General features: G+C 31.7%; 1 protein-coding gene, 3 non-coding genes and 1 pseudogene across 4 annotated transcripts; 3 read left to right on the forward strand and 2 right to left on the reverse strand.

The window, feature by feature from the left end:
- The first annotated feature begins 816 nt into the window (after positions 1-816).
- Positions 817-3,043, forward strand: LOC145755833 (zinc finger BED domain-containing protein 4-like). The gene is made up of 3 exons (XM_082572073.1): positions 817-833; positions 1,008-1,090; positions 2,196-3,043. Exons 1-3 carry the CDS (start codon positions 817-819, stop codon positions 3,041-3,043), a joined length of 948 nt encoding a protein of 315 aa, XP_082428199.1.
- Positions 3,044-4,685: 1,642 nt separating this feature from the next.
- On the reverse strand, positions 4,686-5,359 carry LOC145755834 (uncharacterized; annotated as a pseudogene).
- Positions 5,360-10,631: 5,272 nt separating this feature from the next.
- Trnar-acg (transfer RNA arginine (anticodon ACG)) lies at positions 10,632-10,704 on the forward strand. The gene has a single exon. It is a non-coding gene; the product is annotated as a tRNA-Arg (tRNA).
- A 1,244-nt stretch (positions 10,705-11,948) lies between these two features.
- Positions 11,949-12,031, reverse strand: Trnal-caa (transfer RNA leucine (anticodon CAA)). Its single transcript has one exon. It is a non-coding gene; the product is annotated as a tRNA-Leu (tRNA).
- Positions 12,032-13,462: 1,431 nt separating this feature from the next.
- Trnas-uga (transfer RNA serine (anticodon UGA)) lies at positions 13,463-13,544 on the forward strand. The gene has a single exon. It is a non-coding gene; the product is annotated as a tRNA-Ser (tRNA).
- Positions 13,545-18,605: the final 5,061 nt, after the last annotated feature.

Below are 18,605 nucleotides of genomic sequence, written 5' to 3' on the forward strand. Positions count from 1 at the left end.
CACTTGAGGTACTACTGCATTAAAAAACACTGAAAAATAAAAGAAAAATAAAAACTAAACCAAAAGTCACACAAACACAAAAACATATTGCATAACCTATTTTTTAAAAATTTCGCCCATATAAGTAAACATTTTTTCAAAACTTTCCCTATCTTTTTCAGACTGTCGCTCATACATGTCGCGATTTTTTTGAGCATCTTCTCGGTCTTTTTCGGCCTGCTCCTTGAAAAATTTAATTATTTCTGTGTCGGTCTCTGAAAAATAAAAAAGTTTTAAATCAACTTTTTAATTAAAAATTCATTATGTCTTTTTCACAAAATATGTATTTAAAAAAATGCACCCACTTCTTTTATGACTCCTTTTTTTTGATGAGCCGGATCTCGAAGGACCCGGTTGATCAGGAGTTGTAGGCATTGGTCGATCAAAAGTCGATGTGCCAGGTTGCTCCGACATTGAAATAGGTGGGACATTAAAAGAAGAGTCCTGTGGCTCTTCAGTTAAAACAAATATTTCTAAAATAAAAATTTGGTTACATGGTGGTCTAACAAGATAGGCACACATTAAACTTTTAATATGATTTACCTTCCTGGGGATTTACTTCTTCAGCAGTTAAATCCAAAAATTCCGGCAGATCCTCGTTTGCCTGTTCAAAGGCATCCACGACATCCTTTGAAGTTAATGCCTAATGAATTACATAAGATTAAAGTAACATTACAATAACATTTTGAATAGGCTAACGTAAAACATTTATTTAAAAGCAAATAAAATCACCTGAGATTTAGGCCTTGATTTTAATAATTGGTCCATTTTATCGAAATGGACCCAGTTTCTTGGTTGGCCACTAGCCCCGGATTTTTTTAAATCCTTTATTTTGTTGTAATACAACCGTTTTAACCCCTTCCATTTTTCTCTGCAATCGTTGCTAAAAATAAACGAACAAAGAAAATTATAATTTAGGCTACATATTATAATTTGGGTAAATACTAGTGATGTGCCGATCAAAAAAGTGATCGTAAATCGCCGATTTTTGAAGGTATTTTGCGATCACCCGATCAGAGTTCAAAATCGGCAGATCGGAAAATACGTAACAACTAGGTATTGCGCCACAAATGATCAGGCACTGTACATGCCTTAACCACATGATTTTATATCAACTATGTTAATACAATATTGTAACGTCACAATTAAAATAGTGTTACGTTTTTTTTATTTGATAATTTCTTGCAAAATCATTTACAGTCGGGTCCTTTTTACTTCTAAGTAAATAAATACCGCAATGTCAAATCGTAGGTCGGATGTTTGGACAAGGTTTACTGTAATTAAAGATAGTGAAAGCAAAGCAATGTGTAATACATGTAAATTGGTTATTCCAAGAGGAAGTCCGGGCAACAAAAGAAGCTATAATACAACAAATTTGTGGAGACATCTCAAAACTTCATATTGGTGCAACGAAAGGGAACTCGCGTCGGGTGCTACTCAAATACAACCCACACTTGAAGATGTCATCGCAAAGAAAAAAAAGTTTGAATCAGCTCATCCAAAGGCAAATCAAATTACGCAAGCCATCGCTAAAATGATTGTAAAAGATCTACAGCCGTTTTCATTCGTCGAAGACGAAGGTTTTAGAGACCTGATGGAAGTTCTAGAGCCCAGGTTTAAAATACCATCCCGCACAACATTTTCAAGAACAATTATACCTGCTCTTAAAACAGAAGTGTGGGAAGGATTAAAAGACAAGATCAAACAAAAAATTAGTGCTGTAACAATAACTACTGATTTGTGGACCAGCAAACAAACAATTAGCTACATCGGTGTAACTGGGCATTGGTCAAACAAAGAAGGCCGGGTAATGGCCTTGTTAGCCCTACAATTGGTGGAAGAACGGCATACTGCCGAATATATAAGTGGCCAACTTCGCGATGTAATTACCTGTTGGTTTTCTTCAACGCAAGAAATTAGACAAGTTAACACAGATAATGCTGGGAATATGATAAACGCTACAAAAATGCTTAAATTGGTCCACCATCCTTGCTTTGCACACACGATTAATCTAATTGTTACAGACAGTCTAAAATCGCAAAGAATGGTTCGTGATATTGCTGCAAATTGTAAAAATATAACTTCAACATTACATAGATCCACAAGAGCCTCGTCGCTGTTTCACAAAACCCAGTCTGAAATGGGTCTTCCTGTGGTTGAAATTCCACAACAGATTATTACAAGATGGAATTCTGCGTTTTATAACGTGCAGGCTGTCTATAACCAACGCTTAGTGTTCACTAAAATTGCCCAAGATACCAATACACAAACATCTCTTTCATTTATTGAAAATATTCGGGCGATTACGTACACCCAGTGGGACCTAATGCCCAAAATTATAGACTTGCTTCAACCGTTTGAAGAAGCAACCAAAAGAATTTCTCGAGCCGAAGATTCAATAAGCGAGGTTATTCCGCTAATAATTGGCATACGTACCATGCTTACTGGCACAGCGGCAGAAGGATTGAGCACAATGAAATGCGAATTAGAACGTGGAATTAACGTACGTTTCGAAAGTATTCTTAACAATGATCATTACATCATCGCGACTTGCGTAGATCCTCGATATAAAATGAAATTCGTCGCTGAAAAAGGAGATGAAATAAAAGAAAAAATAAAGCAAGACATTATTAGTAAAGAACACGATGAAGTAACTGAAGTAGTTCCCTCCACCTCGTTAAATCAAACCAAAAGAGGCCTGCTTGATACTATTGTTGATTTAACATCAGGAAACAAGTCTCCATTGACAGCGTCGGATGAAGTTGATGAGTACCTTCAAGAAAAATGCATTGCTGTTGAAAGAGATCCAATCATGTTCTGGATAGAAAAACGTGAAGTTTGGCCACGCTTAGCTCAGTTGGCTATTGATATTTTGTCTTCACCCTCAACGAGCGTGGCTAGTGAACGGGTTTTTTCTGCTGTAGGAAGAATCTTAGAAGAGCGAAGAAACAGACTTAAACCCGAGAATGTGCAAATGTTGGCGTTCATAAAATATAATATGTGACGTCAATACGTAGCGCCGTATTTTTGTATTAATAAAAGTGCCTAGTGTTTCCTTAAATTGTACTAAATGTGACTGTTAAACCTTTTAACAAACCTGTGAATAAGTAGGTAGAAATATTCAACATACTGGGTTATTTTTTTAGTAATTTAGTCACTGTTAAGTTAACGATTTTTCGGTCACGTTATCGGATCGTGATCGCGATCTGATCGGAAATAATTATTACGATTACGAGCCGATTTCGATCATAAAAAAAGGCAATCGGCACATCACTAGTAAATACATGTCTAAATTCTAATATTTTTTTTCTAGACTTTGAATAAATTCTGCACTCCAGAAAGTTGGAGATTTTCTTTTCTTTTGCATTTCCATATTTTTAAAGTGTTATTTATTTAATAAAATCTTAATACAAAACTTTCTTAAAAATTTGCTGGCTATATAAGTAATATTCCTTAATTGCTTCACTAAAACTGTTTCACTTGTACTAGATACTTACAAATACACTTTATTTAGAAGTCAACTAAAACATAAATATTTAAAACTAGTTTTTATTTGTAAGAAACCTAACTGCTTTAGCCTACTTTAACTTCTCTGCCCACAGCAGGCAATCGCCGGTTTCTCGCCTACTAAAACAAAATTAATGGGAAACTGCTGCATTTTCAAAGCATTCCCAGCAGGCAGTCGTAAAACTATTAAAAAAAGTAATTAAAATAACGTCCATAGAAGCTGTTATACGAAAAATATTCTACGAATGCATTTCCCTGCTGCGAACCTAGCAGTTACGAACGGGTTCCCGCAACGCGTTTCGAATCCGTTTAATTCTCTCAAATACGTGAGTCAGCGAATATAGGAGAGAGTCGCGTTCGCAACCCGTTTCGGAACGCGATTAAACGCCCCATGTAAAAGGGTTTACTGAAGTTAAAAGAAAACTCGATCATTTTCAAGGACCTTTACCCATCCTTCAGGCAATGTTCCACTTTTCAGCTGGTCAAAAGACTGCACTTTAGACCCAATTCCTCGGATCTTTGGTGGTTGTCTTTCTTCCTTAATATATTTATGACACTTGGGAAGATAGAACAAAGATATTGCACCCACTTTTAGATGTTTGCGTTTAGAAGTTCCACCTGCATAAAAAATTAAAGATAAAGGCAAGAAGCCAATAAAAACAACTTTAATTTTATACATACACAATATTATATCTTCACAAATTTTAACACTGTCTTTCCAGAAAAGATCTTTAATATGCTTGTCTTGACGCATGCCAAGAATAACATTTTCCATTTTTTCAGCCCATACTGCCTCCGCTCCTTCAGGTAAAAAACGCTTCGATGGGACTCGAAAAAGAGAAAATGCTGGTGATCGATTGCTGTAAAATGGAATGCAGCACATACAAGACATATTATTTGTTGGTATTTACAACTGTATATATATATTTTTCTTTTAAATAAATATCTGTAAAGAAATTATATACAAAGCTTATCTTATTTTTTATGCACACCATAATCATAAATAGCCTTTTGCCCCAAGCATAAAACTTGATCTGTCCTGCTACCTTCACCAAGCCTATCAAGCTACGGGGGTTTATTTGTTAGAGCAGGACAGAGGCTCTTCCCCGCAATCAAGACATTGGATCACTAAGTGTAAGTTATGATTTTAAGGACTTTCGTAGACTGATATTTTGATCTTTTTTCAGTTGAAAGGCCATATTTATTTTTTTTGCCTTTTGGTAACAGCGAATTTTAATAAAATAACGGCAAATTTTTGATACAATATTTTGTTCACTTGAAATGTTAGCCTCAGTGCAGTTTAAACAGAGAAGATCCCAATACTTCTGCACATCAACTTGCTGAATTACTTTTGTCAGGGTGTTTTTGTGAGTGTAAAATATTCTAAATTTTTTTTCAAAATCAACCAACATATTTGTAAATTCATTAATAGGCATCACTAAAGAACCTAAGTTGGTGTTTAATGCACCTATTAAAGACTTGTTGCTAAACACCTTATTAGAGTCGCACAAATTTTCAAGAAAGACATATTCCGAATCAACATTGGTTTTTCTTTTTAACTTCTGCAAAATGTATCCACCTATATACTCCAAAATATACCGATCATCCAAAGTGACAACATTAATTTGATTATTTTCCTTACAACTTTTGGCTTAAGAATCAAAATAAATTTATCAAATAGTTTTCCAGACAGGTCTAAGGGTTTTCTTGATAGAAGTGAACTAAAGAGATCGGGGATGGTTGATATTCCATTAAAACTAAATTTAGAAAACAAGGCGTTCGCTAATACAAAAGAAAATAAAAGTTGAAACATAGTAATTAGTCACAGTTAATGTTAGGCAATTGCTAGGTGCACCAATTTCATTCCACTATACAGCTGTATATCTTTGGGTTAATTAGGTTCTAACTAATATCGTTATTTCCGCACCAGGCGTTGCAAAACTAATTATAGTTTGTTTGCATTTAAGCCACTTGGTATTTTGTTTGCAGTGATTAGCTTCACAATGTCAGTACACAATATAAAACATCCTTTAATGTGTCATCTCATATCACTTCATATTACGTAAAGGGATTTGTTGCACAAGCAATCAATTCCACAGTTCAACTCGAAATTTACAATAAATAAGTTAATTGTAGATGTTTACAGATAAAAGAGTTTTTGGATTTCCAACCTTTTACCACATATGAAATTGGATCTAAATATTTATTGTCTCTTAACAATGCATTGTTTTTAAATAAATTGTCATTTGAAATGTATTTGAAAATCTCTTAACATGTGTTTAGTCTAGATGTTCTATTTTAAAGAATTTTGCAACCAATTTTATTATTTTATATTATATAAAATAAAAAGGGTGAAGCAGATGATGACACAGCAAGTACCATTGTAATATAAATTTTTAACCCTTTGCAAAGGAAAAACTAACAAAAGAACATATCTCTATTGGTGTTATTTGTTGACAAAACTTTTGGAAACACTATCATTGACAATGGAAGCACTTCGTTATTTACGCATATAGAAAACCGGGTTTATAATAAAAAAAACGCACCTCGTGTGGTAGTAGTTCAATTTAGAAAACACATTCAATGTCGAAAGCAAGAAAAGAAAGTCTAATGGGTGAAAATTGTGGAACCCAAAAAATTGTATTTTTGTAAAACAACTAGGTAAAAATAAAACTGTTTTTTACTACAAATTTTATGCTTTCTACAATTAAATATATCTAACTAAGTTATTTTATCTATTAAAATTTAAAATGAAATATTGGAAAATGTAAAAATCCCAAACACACCATGCATTGTAGCAAACGGTAAGAATATTAAACCTAATTTATACTGTAGATATATTACAAAGTTGTTGTTTTTTTAAAATTTTTACAGCTAAAAATGTTAACTATACCGATGTTTTACGGGCCTACCAAATTATATCTTCTTTTAGTTCACATTTATCAAGGCTGCATTCACCAAAATTAGCATCTTATTCATTAACGAATTGCGATATTTTACAAGTTAAATTAATAAATGACACCCATTCCCAAAATGCTAAGTATGCTGTTTCTAATTTAGACTTACTAAATCAAAAAGTTTTGATTAACATGTATGGGTAACTCTATTTGGCTCTTCAATACAAATATTTGATTTCAGGCAATACCATTTTATACTATTTCGCAAAGGTAGGCCCTTTATTAAGGTTTATTAACAATATCCTTTATAAACAATCAGTTAAACTGTATTGAATTAGGTGCATGCAATCTATACCTATTATCCTTGACATAGTTACAAAGTTGGGTATCTTGACTTGCTTTCATTGCGATATGCTATTTATTAACTTAACATCTGTATTATTGCTTTTCATTAAAATATGTTTATTGTATATATACCAAAGGGTGTGCCAAACACATTTGGGTATACTGAGCACAAAAAATGTATTTTGAATCACAATTTCGCAAAAATTTAACATTTGTTAGAAACAAAGAAGAAAGTTAGTGTTTTTGTTCTATTTTATTATTATAACCTGTATTCATTTTTTTAAATACATTATTAGAATAAAGGAAAGTATTATAGACAGAATATTACCTGACATCACAAATGAATTACTTTATCCTCATTAAGTCCCGGCCACAAATTCATCGTTGAAATCTTTGAGGTGATAATAAGGAGCCTGCGACAGCTTCTCGTATTTTAACAATTTCCTTTGAAAAACTTTGCTGATACGATTTTTGAAAACGTTTCTGGAGACGACTCACTCTTACTAAAGTCTCAACGCTTAAACGCGGTTTTTATTAGGTTTTGGATGTGCTTCATACAAGTTGAACCAAACTTTTTCGCGATTATTTTCATTTAAGTTGGCAGGCGCAAAACCAGTACTTCTGTGCTTGCTGTGATTGTACGAATCGACGATTTTTTGCAAAACTTCGATATAACAAAATGTCCCAGTATGCGTAAAGTACTTGTAGAGTTTTGTTAAAATAGTTAAATTAAAGTAGAGCGTTCTACCAGGGATGCTTTAATTAAATAGTCTTGTGTTAAGAACGACTTCAGTATTTTTAAAAAAGTTTTGTTGTAAAACTCTATGCCGCTATCAAAGGAAACTTTGTCGATATGTCTCTCTTTTAAAACCGCCTTGAAAGCCTTTGTAGTTGAAACACCGCACTTGTTTTTCAATGAAAAGGCAAATTTTAAAAATACATCAATACACGTTAAGAAAAATTAAAATCCGTCGTTGTGTCTGGCAAGTTTGGTGAGATCAACGAAGTCTATTTGGTATTGTTTGTTTTCACCGAAAACAGTTGTTTTTCGTGGCGGGTAATTCTTACGAGCTCGGCGATGTAATGTAGACATCTTGCGCTAAAAGCCATTTTTTAACTTGTTTTTTATTTAATTTAGTGCTTCGCGCTTATGCATTGATTCCGCTATAACTTCCTGGCTTCAAAGAATCGTAGTAAATATTCTTCATATTTTTTAGTAAGGAACCCAACGTTTAGTTGGTTTAGTTCTGGTGTTTTTCGTCTTTGACTTGACGAGTCTATGTTTGTTTGCACCACCGGTTAAAGAGCTAAACCCGCCAATGATTGCAGAAACGACTGATTTGCGACATTTCTATCAAATTTGCAAAGCAAAATTGTAAAAAAAGACGATTATATATTTAACCCTAGGTGGACTCGAACCGCAATCTTTTAAATTAAAAAGAAAATAATAATGATAAACATTTATCTTATAATTAAATACATAAAATAATTTAGTTGATAATCTTAATTAATTTATGTTTATGATTATCTTTATTTATTAATAGAGATTAATTTTAAAAATGATCAAATAATTTTAATTCGTATTTTATTTATCAAATAAATCTAGTTGTAAGTATTTTTGCTTGTTGTTATGATGAATTTAAAAAAAAAACTTTTTGAAAAAAAAACTTTTGAATCGAATCAGTATTTTAATAATTTAGTCACCGAGGCTTTATAGCTTAGTGGTAAAGCGTCTGTCTCGTGAACAGGAGATCCTGGGTTCTTTCCCCAGAAACGACTAATATTATTTTACTATAATGAAGTTGGTAGTTATTTTAAAAATAATTTTTTCTGATTGCTTTTAAATAATACGTTAAATTTTAAATACCACGAAGATTTGTAAACCTATCATGACGTTTATGTTAAATTAGGCTTTTGTTTATCTTCCGGCTGTAATTAAAAGCTTATGCAAATTCCAACTCGCGAATGTAAAAAAAGTCGACTAAATTTTAATAGTTTTTTGTACTTTTTTCTTGATATCCTGTGCAATGTTTTTGCACAAATAGCAAATTTAATAATTTTGATTGTTCCTAATGATTGGTTGTGTACAAGAATATGAGATTTCGACTATTAAAAAAAAATTAACACTAAATTAACTTTGAAGTCCAAATCCATGTTTGTTTGGTGGCGTCCGTTTAGTAAAACTAAATTTCCAGGTTTAATTTAAGTATATGCACTTAATATAAAGCGTAAATGACTAGATTAAAATATGAATCAAAACCACAAAAAAAAAGATAAATTTTTATACGACAAGAAATGTTAAATATAAACTGCAAATTTCATAAACAAGTTATAAAAAATTAAAAGCATTCGATATACTTTTAACATCGAAAAAAGAAAGTTAATGCTTGTCAGCACATAAAATTTCGTATTAAATTAACAGCAAATATTTTTTTTTATAAAAATTAAAGTAAGTTTATGTGGATTTATTTTAAATAAGTTACATACCAATCAACCTTAAAGACAACTTAATTTCCAATATCTTATTAGGTAAATAATAACATAGTTTTAAAAAAAAAACTTATTTTAGCTGTGTTTTTTAAAAAAATAGCACTTAAAATATAAATTTACCATTTGACTTTAAAAAGCTGCTATGGTTTTTTGTTAAAAAAAAGAATGCCCTATTAAATGGTTGTCACAGTAATTTTGACGCAGGGTTTAAAATAACGAAAATAAATGCAAGTAATTAAAAGTAACTTAAATGTAAACACATCGAAGCGTAATAAGTAAATTATTAATGAAACAAAAAAATAAAATTATAGTTTTCAACAAAAGCGCAAAATTTTATTATTTGCTTCCTGTAGAGTTTCTACAAAGTGTTGAAAAAGGGCAAATTCTAACTAACTTTATCGAACCGCTGACATTTTGTGATGTGCATATTTTGGTATGCAAGAAGTTAATTAAACAGCAAACTTTTGTAATCGAGGACTATTTTAGTTATTTGCAGCTAAAAGCTTAGTTCGACATCATTTTGCAGGAGCATTTGGTAAGTGCAACAATCATTAAATACACTTTTCTGTCTGTCTGTTTAATATTAAAACTGTGTTGGTGGAATACACTAACAAAAGTAAGGTTGCCTATTTTTTTGCAAACATAGGCTATTTATGTACATTACACAAACACTCAAACAATAATAGTAGGACAACAACCTATACATGGGGTGATATTGTGGTTGTATAGAGAAGAGAAAGGATGGCTAGGAAAAGGAGGAGGGAGAGGGGGGGGTGGAGATTTAAGTATGTAGAGGTGAAAGAATATTTAATCGAAAGAAAAGTTAAATAGATTATCAACAAAAACTTTATAATCTGTTGTGTCTTAATTACAATGTTTAATGATATATCGTGTTATTTTATAGAAGAGCTGACAAGATGAACAAGAAAATTAATAAATTGTTTATAAATTTTTTCGTTGAAATCCATTGTCAGATGTTACATAACTTGCACCATTATTTCCCCAACGTTTTTAGTTTTAAACTTAATAGACGCTTATAATAAAATAAATCTGTTATGCTACTTTGCTTTTTATTGTGTCAATTCAAGCTCTATTAAAATGAGTAGTTGAAATGTACAAAATACGTTTTAAATTATATAGGAAATAGACAACAAAAAATAAATTTTGCGTACGCCGTGTGAAAGGGCCTTTATTTTAAACAATTAACTATTAAATGTAAAAATAGCGTGTTTACAGCAAATAAGTTCAAAAAGTTTCTGGGTGAGCATGCCCATTTTTTCGTTTTTTGTTTGGACAGACTTAGCTTTTTAAAGTTTTGATTAAGAAAACATTATTTATCAATTTTGACATTGCGGGTGCGTGGCGCAATGGATAACGCGTCTGCCTACGGAGCAGAAGATTCCAGGTTCGAGTCCTGGCGCGCTCGTATTTTATTAAGCAAAACTTTCCCTACTTTAGGTACGTGAAATACTTATTTATGCTTAAGACATATTTATTTGTTCATTTTTTATCACACACAGAGTTACGGTTGCTAATTGAATCACACGATGCAATTGATAAAGTCGGTTTCATTTCACAATGGCATTGTGACGTTATATAAAAGGGCAAAAAATTTGTACCTTTTTGCATAGGAAAGGGTGACTCTTGCCTAATATTTTTTAAATAATTTTAAAATTAATAAAACAAAAATAAACAATTGGATTAGGTTAAAATAGTGACTTTGTGAATAATAAAAAATTTACATATAATTTTTTTTATACACTATTTAAAGCGTTTTTATTGCATACTGTACAAAATCGTAAAACTTACTTATTCGTTGGGTTAATAAGTTTGCTTTGTTCTTTAAAAAGCCGATTAATAACGAAACGATAAAATTGCGTTGCAGCGAAACAAAGTCATGTGTATTATAAGACTTCTTATATTTCTAGTTGTTGTTTAATTGTAAAAAACTTAAAAAATGAGAAGCTGAATAAGTCAAGGTGTAGTTTTTAAACAACAAATTTTATTTTTATACACAAAAGGTAAGTATTCTTTTTCTAAAAATAATTTTTAACTAGGGATACTCTCGGATAAACTATAAGCCAATTTTCCAACTCGGTTAAGTGATTGGTTTTGCGATAACAAACAAGGAGGTGACTGGAATAAACATCCTTATATTGCATAGTTTGACTAGGGGTTGCTTTGATCGGTTTTGCTACGCTTTGCAATAAAACTTGCAAATGCTTACTAGCAAGATTTATTACCGTCAACATTGTCATCAGACCAAGGAGCACAGTTTCAGTCGATACTTTTTAGGATTAAAATTTTCTTCACTCCCTACAAGAGTCTTTTACAGCGTTTATTTGTTCAACCAAATTCTCAAATTAACGAAAACATTTTACTTAAGGTGGTAAATATTCATGATTTTTACTTTGGGTATAAAATTAGGTATTTTATTGTCAATAATGCTTAAATACTTGCTTGATTAATAAAAAAATAAGATCAATATTTTGCTTTTAAATTTAGTTTGGTTATATTTTACGACATCGATGCGTGTTCGTTTGCTGAAATTTAGTCTAGTTATTATAAGGATTATATTTTAATTTACTGTGTAATTTTTTTTTATAAAAAAAGGTTTAAACGATTTCGAATCAAATGTCATTTTTTTAATAAATCAAGTTAAAATGAAACTACTGGGTGTGGGGTTCAAACCCACGCGGACATTCGTCCATTGAAACTTGAGTCCAACGCCTTAACCACTCGGCCAACCCAGTAAGAGTAGAACCCTTGTTAAGATGCTAATAAACATAAATCTTAAGTAAACCACCAATTGTGATAGGCAGCCTTATGCCTTATTATCTTTCGAAAACTTTGATTTTAAGTCAATTTTTTTGGTTGGTTTAAACAAGGGGTTTGCGTAGCGAACTTTGCGCCCCACTATTATCTCGGGGATTCTAAACTTTTTTGGGGGGTTCATTTTAAAGTAGGAAATGTCATTTTGTATTGCCTTTAACATGCATTTTATTTTAATAACACGATTAGATATATAAAACTGTTATTATATTGCAAAACCCGTTACAGCAATAAAATTAATTTTAAATGGGCAAGTAATTCTTTTCTTCAATGAAATGCAATAACATTCTTTAATTTAGTAACCATAATTATTTTTGTAATTGCGACAAAAATTATTTTAAATCACTTTATTAACAAAGTAAATTAACGTAAAAATTGCAACAAATATTTGCAGCTGGCCATTTACCCACAACCAGCAATTCAAATTGTTATCACTTTTTCCTATTTATTAAACATATATGTAGTTTCACAGATGTGATCCTACAACATGAGTTGTAATAAAGAATATCTATTGGCTTACGTTTAAGAAATTAAAAATACGAACAATATGCCTTTTTTCTTTTAACTTTATTGATTGTTAGTCCACAATTAAGATTCGTTTGATTAAAATTCGATAAAATATGGTAAAATTTAACATTCGTTTGATTAAAATTTGACAATTTGTTCAGCAAAATTTTATTAAAATTCTGTTTTTAAAAATTATACAAATAGCATATATACCTTATTCAAATAGGAACAAAGTTAGATGTTGGTTGTTAGAAACAGTCAAAAGAATAACAGCAATTATAACTGTAAAGAAACTACACTTAGCATATCTACATATATAACTGTAAATACCTAGGTTTTTGGGACCAAAATCTACACTTAACCAATAAAAATATTTAAAACACAAAAACCATGAAAAAATTACAATGCCATGGGACGAGCATTTAAATAATTAAATAAAATCACTCTAGCTGCCTCAAGAAGGAAAAGCAAAAGTTGTCGTGACCGATTGGTTAAGGCTATAAAAAAGGAACCTATTCAGCTCTGCAGGCACAAGTTCGAATCCTGCCGAAAACGCATTTTTTTCAATTTTTAATTACAACTTTAATTAATTAAATACAATTTTATTAATTAAAGTTGCCTTAAAATGTAAACAAAAAAGTTGCCGTGACCGAGTGGTTAAGGCAATAGACTTACAATCTTTTAGCGCTGTCCGCACCTATTCGAATCCTGCCGACAACGAATTTATTTATTTAGTTTTACTTCAAATTTAAAGGTTCGAGTCCAGCCGATAACGCATTTTTATTTCAGTTTTATTACAAAATTAATCTAAATCACGCTAGCTGCTTTGAGAATCCAACATAACAATTGTTGTGGCCGAGTGGTTAAGGCGATAGACTTGAAATCTATTGGGCTTTGCCCGCGCAGGTTGGAATCCTGCCGACAACGCATAAATTTATTTTAAATATACAGTTAATTAACTAATTAAAATCACGTGAGGTGCTCCGAGAATAGAACATTAGAGTTGTCGTGGCCGAGTGGTGAAGGCTATAGGTTTGAGTGAGTTCTTTGAGGCTCTGCCCGCGCAGGTTCGACTCATGCCGACAACGCATTATTTTATGTTTTAATAACTGCCTTTGTTAGTTGTTGGTTGTTTACAAGAATATAAAATTCTGTCTAATTTCTTTAAAAATTAAACGCTAAATTAAGTAATGTCTAAATCCATGTTTATTGAGTGGCTTTTGTTCAGTAGGACGAAATTGCCCTTCGTCTTTAAAACAAACATTTGCCTTTAATAAAAAGCTAGAATGAATCGTTAAAATAATGGTTTAATTCCAGAAAAACGAAGTTAGAGGTTCCATGAGAAAAGAGTTTCAAACAAATTTACAAAGAAAAAATTTTAAATATAAAGAAAACTATTTTTATTTCTGGGTTGGCCTTTCGGTTAATAGCCAAATGCGTTAACCATTGCAATACAACAACAACTGATTCGCGACATTTTTATTAAATTTGAAAAACATTATCATGGTAATAAAAATGAATCAAATAAAAAACTCGTCCCTGTGTGGGCTTGAACCACCAACCTTTCGGTTAACAGCCGAACGCGACAACCGATTGCGCCACACAGACGACATACGTTGCTACGCTAGAATTGAATCTGTAAATCAAAATTATAATAATAAAAATGTAACAAAATAGATTTAACCTTGGATGGATTCGAACAACCAACCTTTCGATTAACAGAGAAACTCGCTAACTGATTGCACCATAGAGACAACTGATTGCACCATAGAGACGAAAAAACCTCCAACCTTTCGGTTAAAGAGCTAAACGCGCCAATGATTACAAAATAAAATTCGTGGCATGTTTTAAATCATGAAATTGATTTTGTTGTTTATTTTTAGTGCATTTAAGTTTATGTAAATTCAGGTATAGTTCTGTAAATACCCTTGCAGTTTTTGTTTTTTTATATATAATGGCAAGTTTTGTTACAAAGAATCTAAGGAAAAAAATATTTAAAAACTAGATTTAATTGATAAATAAAATATGGTTCAAAATCGTTTGATACTTTTTTATAAATATAATTTATTTAATAGGTTTATTAATTAAATTATAAATTTAAATATGAACTTTTTTATATTTAAACCTAATTTTAACAAACTAACACATTCATTGATATTGTAATAGAAAAGTAAACTAAATTTAAAAGCAAAATACCGATCTTAATTTTTAAGTAATCAAACGAGTATTAAAATATAATAACAAAAAACCATTAAAAAAAAAAATTTTACACATTTTTGACTTATACTTTAACATTTTACTTAAATTTTTAACCAATATTTTTTACTTTAATGGACAGCGAAAAAGACGATTTTTGACGGCGACCAGAACGCTATTAAATTATTCAAGCGTTAAACTCACACTGATTCGTTATTTTATAAAAAAAACTAAAATATTGATTAAACGATATTCAGCTAAAATTAAATCTTCATTTTAAATAGCAACATACAAAATAATAATACCAACAACATATTATAATTTCAGAAAATTTAATCTTTAAATTTTAATAATAAAATATATTAATTAGTAATTAGTGACATTTAAATGTCGTAAATAGGAGGTTTGCGATTCGTTGGGATAATACCAAACATACTAAAAATTATAGGCAAATCGCCTATAACCGCCTTCGTTTATGTCGTGCACAAAAAAGTCCTCTGGGATCTGATCGTCCAGTAGCGGCAAATCAATGGAACTTGGGTCTTTAGGTTGTTGGTCACCCCTGTACGAATTGGTTGTCCTTGTCAATGAACTTAAGGATGGAAGTGCCGGACAAAGTCTTCAGGGACAACAAGTTCTTGCACTGTAGCCTGGATAATGGCCCCAGCTGAAGCGTAAGAGTTCTCGTGCTCTCCGCGCTTGGCCGTAGCTCGTACAACACTGGCTACGTTTGATTTTAAAATTAGCAACCTTGTTATATGGGTTTACTTAATAACTATTTGACGACTAATCCATTAGATTTACAAATATTTTAATTTAAATGTGTCAGTTACGATTCTTAACTGGTAAAGAAGGATGATTATGCTCACGGGTCGAGGCAGCAAATCGTGAAATTTTTTGCAAAACAGTTTTACAGCACAGTATCAACGTTTTAGATTGGCTTTTATCGTGAATGAGTACCTTTTTAAATGTTTAAGTTTAATAGTTATTTATTTATCAGTTTAATAGTTATTTAGATATAAAATAGATATGTTGACTTATTGAAGTTGATAAAAAAGATTAAGTCAAGTTATTCTCAAAGGTGGGCACCAAACCGTTAATGCGTTAATCGTTGAGAAAATCATAAACAGATTTCTTAACTTTCGTTACATTGATGTGCTTCCGTTGTCCGTTAGATAAAGTACGTAAGTACCAAAAATGTCTTAAATATACGAATTTTATGTGGTTCATTGACATCTTACGATTGTAACAAATGTCGTTTTCACTTAGTTTGTCCTCAATTATTTGGCTACAAAAACGAATTAGTCGTTATAATATAGAAGTTTACTCGAAACTTGACTTTAATAAGCAGATAGACATGTTAATTTAATAAATGGTATCTAGTTACAACAGTTTAAAGATAACTCGTATACTTACATCGTAAACGGTGGCGTAACAAATTAAAAAATGTGACGAATGTGGCGCAATTTTCTTTAGTTTTTATTGCGCCATAATGGTAGGCCTGATTATTAAGACTTTTAAGTTTAATAGTACTTTTTCGACAGTCTGACAGTAGTCTTTTTAAAATCAGTTTTGCGCAGGCATTACGTTAACCTAAGTTTAGTTAAAAACTAGACTTAGATAGTTTTAAACTTTGGACAAAGTATACGATATTTTTAGGTTAACAGTTTAAATTAAGTGAGACAAAAAATAATTGTAAACATGGCTTCAAAGGAACAGCTAGATGAGGAAGAAGACTTAGAAGAGTCACAGCATCCTTGGCCTCACCTGCGCAGTTTTTTTATGTTTAAGGCCAAAATGAGCGATAGATTACTTTTCAATTGCAAGTTGTGTCTACCCAAAATTGTTGATATTAAAGGGCACACAACAAGTCTAAGTAATCTTAAACAGCATGTCAAAAGAAATCACCCAGCTAATTTTAAAGAGTTTGAAGATAGAGTTAAGATAGGTTCCTTTCGAGGTAAAAACAAACGAAATAATAGCACACAAGGTTTGCTAGTACCTTTCAAAAAAGTAAGACAGCAATCACTTGGAGAGTCATTTAAAAATGTAGTTATGGGCGGTGGTGTATCACAGGCAATGGTAGAAAATAAAATTGTTAACTTTTTTGTTGAAAATATGCTGCCTCTCCATGTAGTTGAAACTCAATCTTTCGAGGGACTTATAAAAACACTAAAACCTACTAAAAGCACCGTCTCTAGAAGGACGTTGGGAAGAAGAGTTGTTAAAATGCATGCTAATTTAAAGCAGTCATTAATTAGGTAATTATTAATTTTCTTTAACAATGATAACATGTAAAAAATTAACGGATTTTTTTTATTTTAGAATTCTTAGCGAAGTTAATTGGGTTGCTACTACAGCTGATTGCTGGACTGCTCATAAAAAAAGCTATTTAGGAATGACAGTTCATTGGCTTGATTGCAAAACAAGAGAGAGAAAAAAGGCGGTACTTGCATGTACCCGAATAACAGGACGTCATACTTACGAAGTTCTTTCACAGATCATTGTTAATGTTCATTATGAGTTTAAAATCGAAAGCAAAGTTACAAGGTTAAATTAAATTGTACAACATCTTTTTAAAATTTAAATAGGCCTATAGTTATAAAATTTGTGATTTTTCCCTGTTAACTTTCTATATAATACAGTTAAGTGTATAGGCTGTTTTTTTATGTTCGTTGGCATATATAGCCTATACTATTATTTTACTATTTCTAATTTTTTTTTTGATTTTAGAACTACCACTGACAATGGAAGCAACTTTGTTAAGGCTTTTGTTCAATTTGGGCCAATGGCAGATGTTTTGCCACCCTTGGTAGCTGAGGAAGTTGCTGAAAGTTCCGAAAATGCTGCTGTGACTACCGTCTTGGCTGAACATTTCAACGAGGATGAGTTGGAATATGTCCCCCTATATGATTCTTTAGTGTTAAATGATGAAAATTTAGGAGGTGGGATAAATTTGCCAGTTCACATGAGATGTGCTGCCCACACTTTCAATTTAGTAGCTTGCAAAGATGTTGATATTGCGCTTCAAAGTGCGGTGTTTAAGCGACCTTTCCGAAATGCTATGGCTAAGGCAAATGCACTTTGGAATTGCCAAAGTCGAAGTTGCGTAGCAGCAGACACCTTATTTGCTAAATTAGGAAAAAGGCTTTTGGTTCCTAACACTACACGATGGAACTCTCTTTATGATTCAGTAGTCCGGTTAAATAACATTCTAGACTCTAATAGACCTGCTCTTCATAGATGCATGACACAGCTTAAACTAAGCAATTTTAGTGACCAGGATATCGAATTACTAAAGGGGTATGCAACGGTAACCTATTTATTTTCTTTTTTCTTATTTTTTATTAAAAAATCTTAACATGACCTTGTTTTTATAATTAATTTTTTTAGCCTATTTTGTAGCAATAGGTCTTAAATGACTAAATTATTTTATTTTACTAGGTAATGTCACCCATTGCTCTTGCCTTGGATAAAATACAAGGGGAGGACCAGGCTTATCTTGGAACTCTTCTTCCAATAATTGCTGCGACTGTATTAAAACTTAAAGAACTTGAGTCTAAAAGTCTTATTTATTGCCACCCTTTAATTGATGCATTTTTGTTTGGTATTAACAAAAGATTTGAGAACCTCATGGAGGATGAAGGATGCCAACTTGCGGCTGCTTTTCATCCCAAATTCCGTCTACTGTGGCTTGAAAAATATAACAACATGAAGGTCGCCCAGGTAAAAAAAAGAATGGAGGATAAAGTTGAAGAGGCCATGATAGAAATACAAGATGAAGTAGAAAAC

The sequence above is a fragment of the Corella eumyota genome, chromosome 6 (assembly GCF_963082875.1).
Source record: "Corella eumyota chromosome 6, kaCorEumy4.1, whole genome shotgun sequence".
Classification (NCBI taxonomy): Eukaryota; Metazoa; Chordata; class Ascidiacea; order Phlebobranchia; family Corellidae; genus Corella; species Corella eumyota.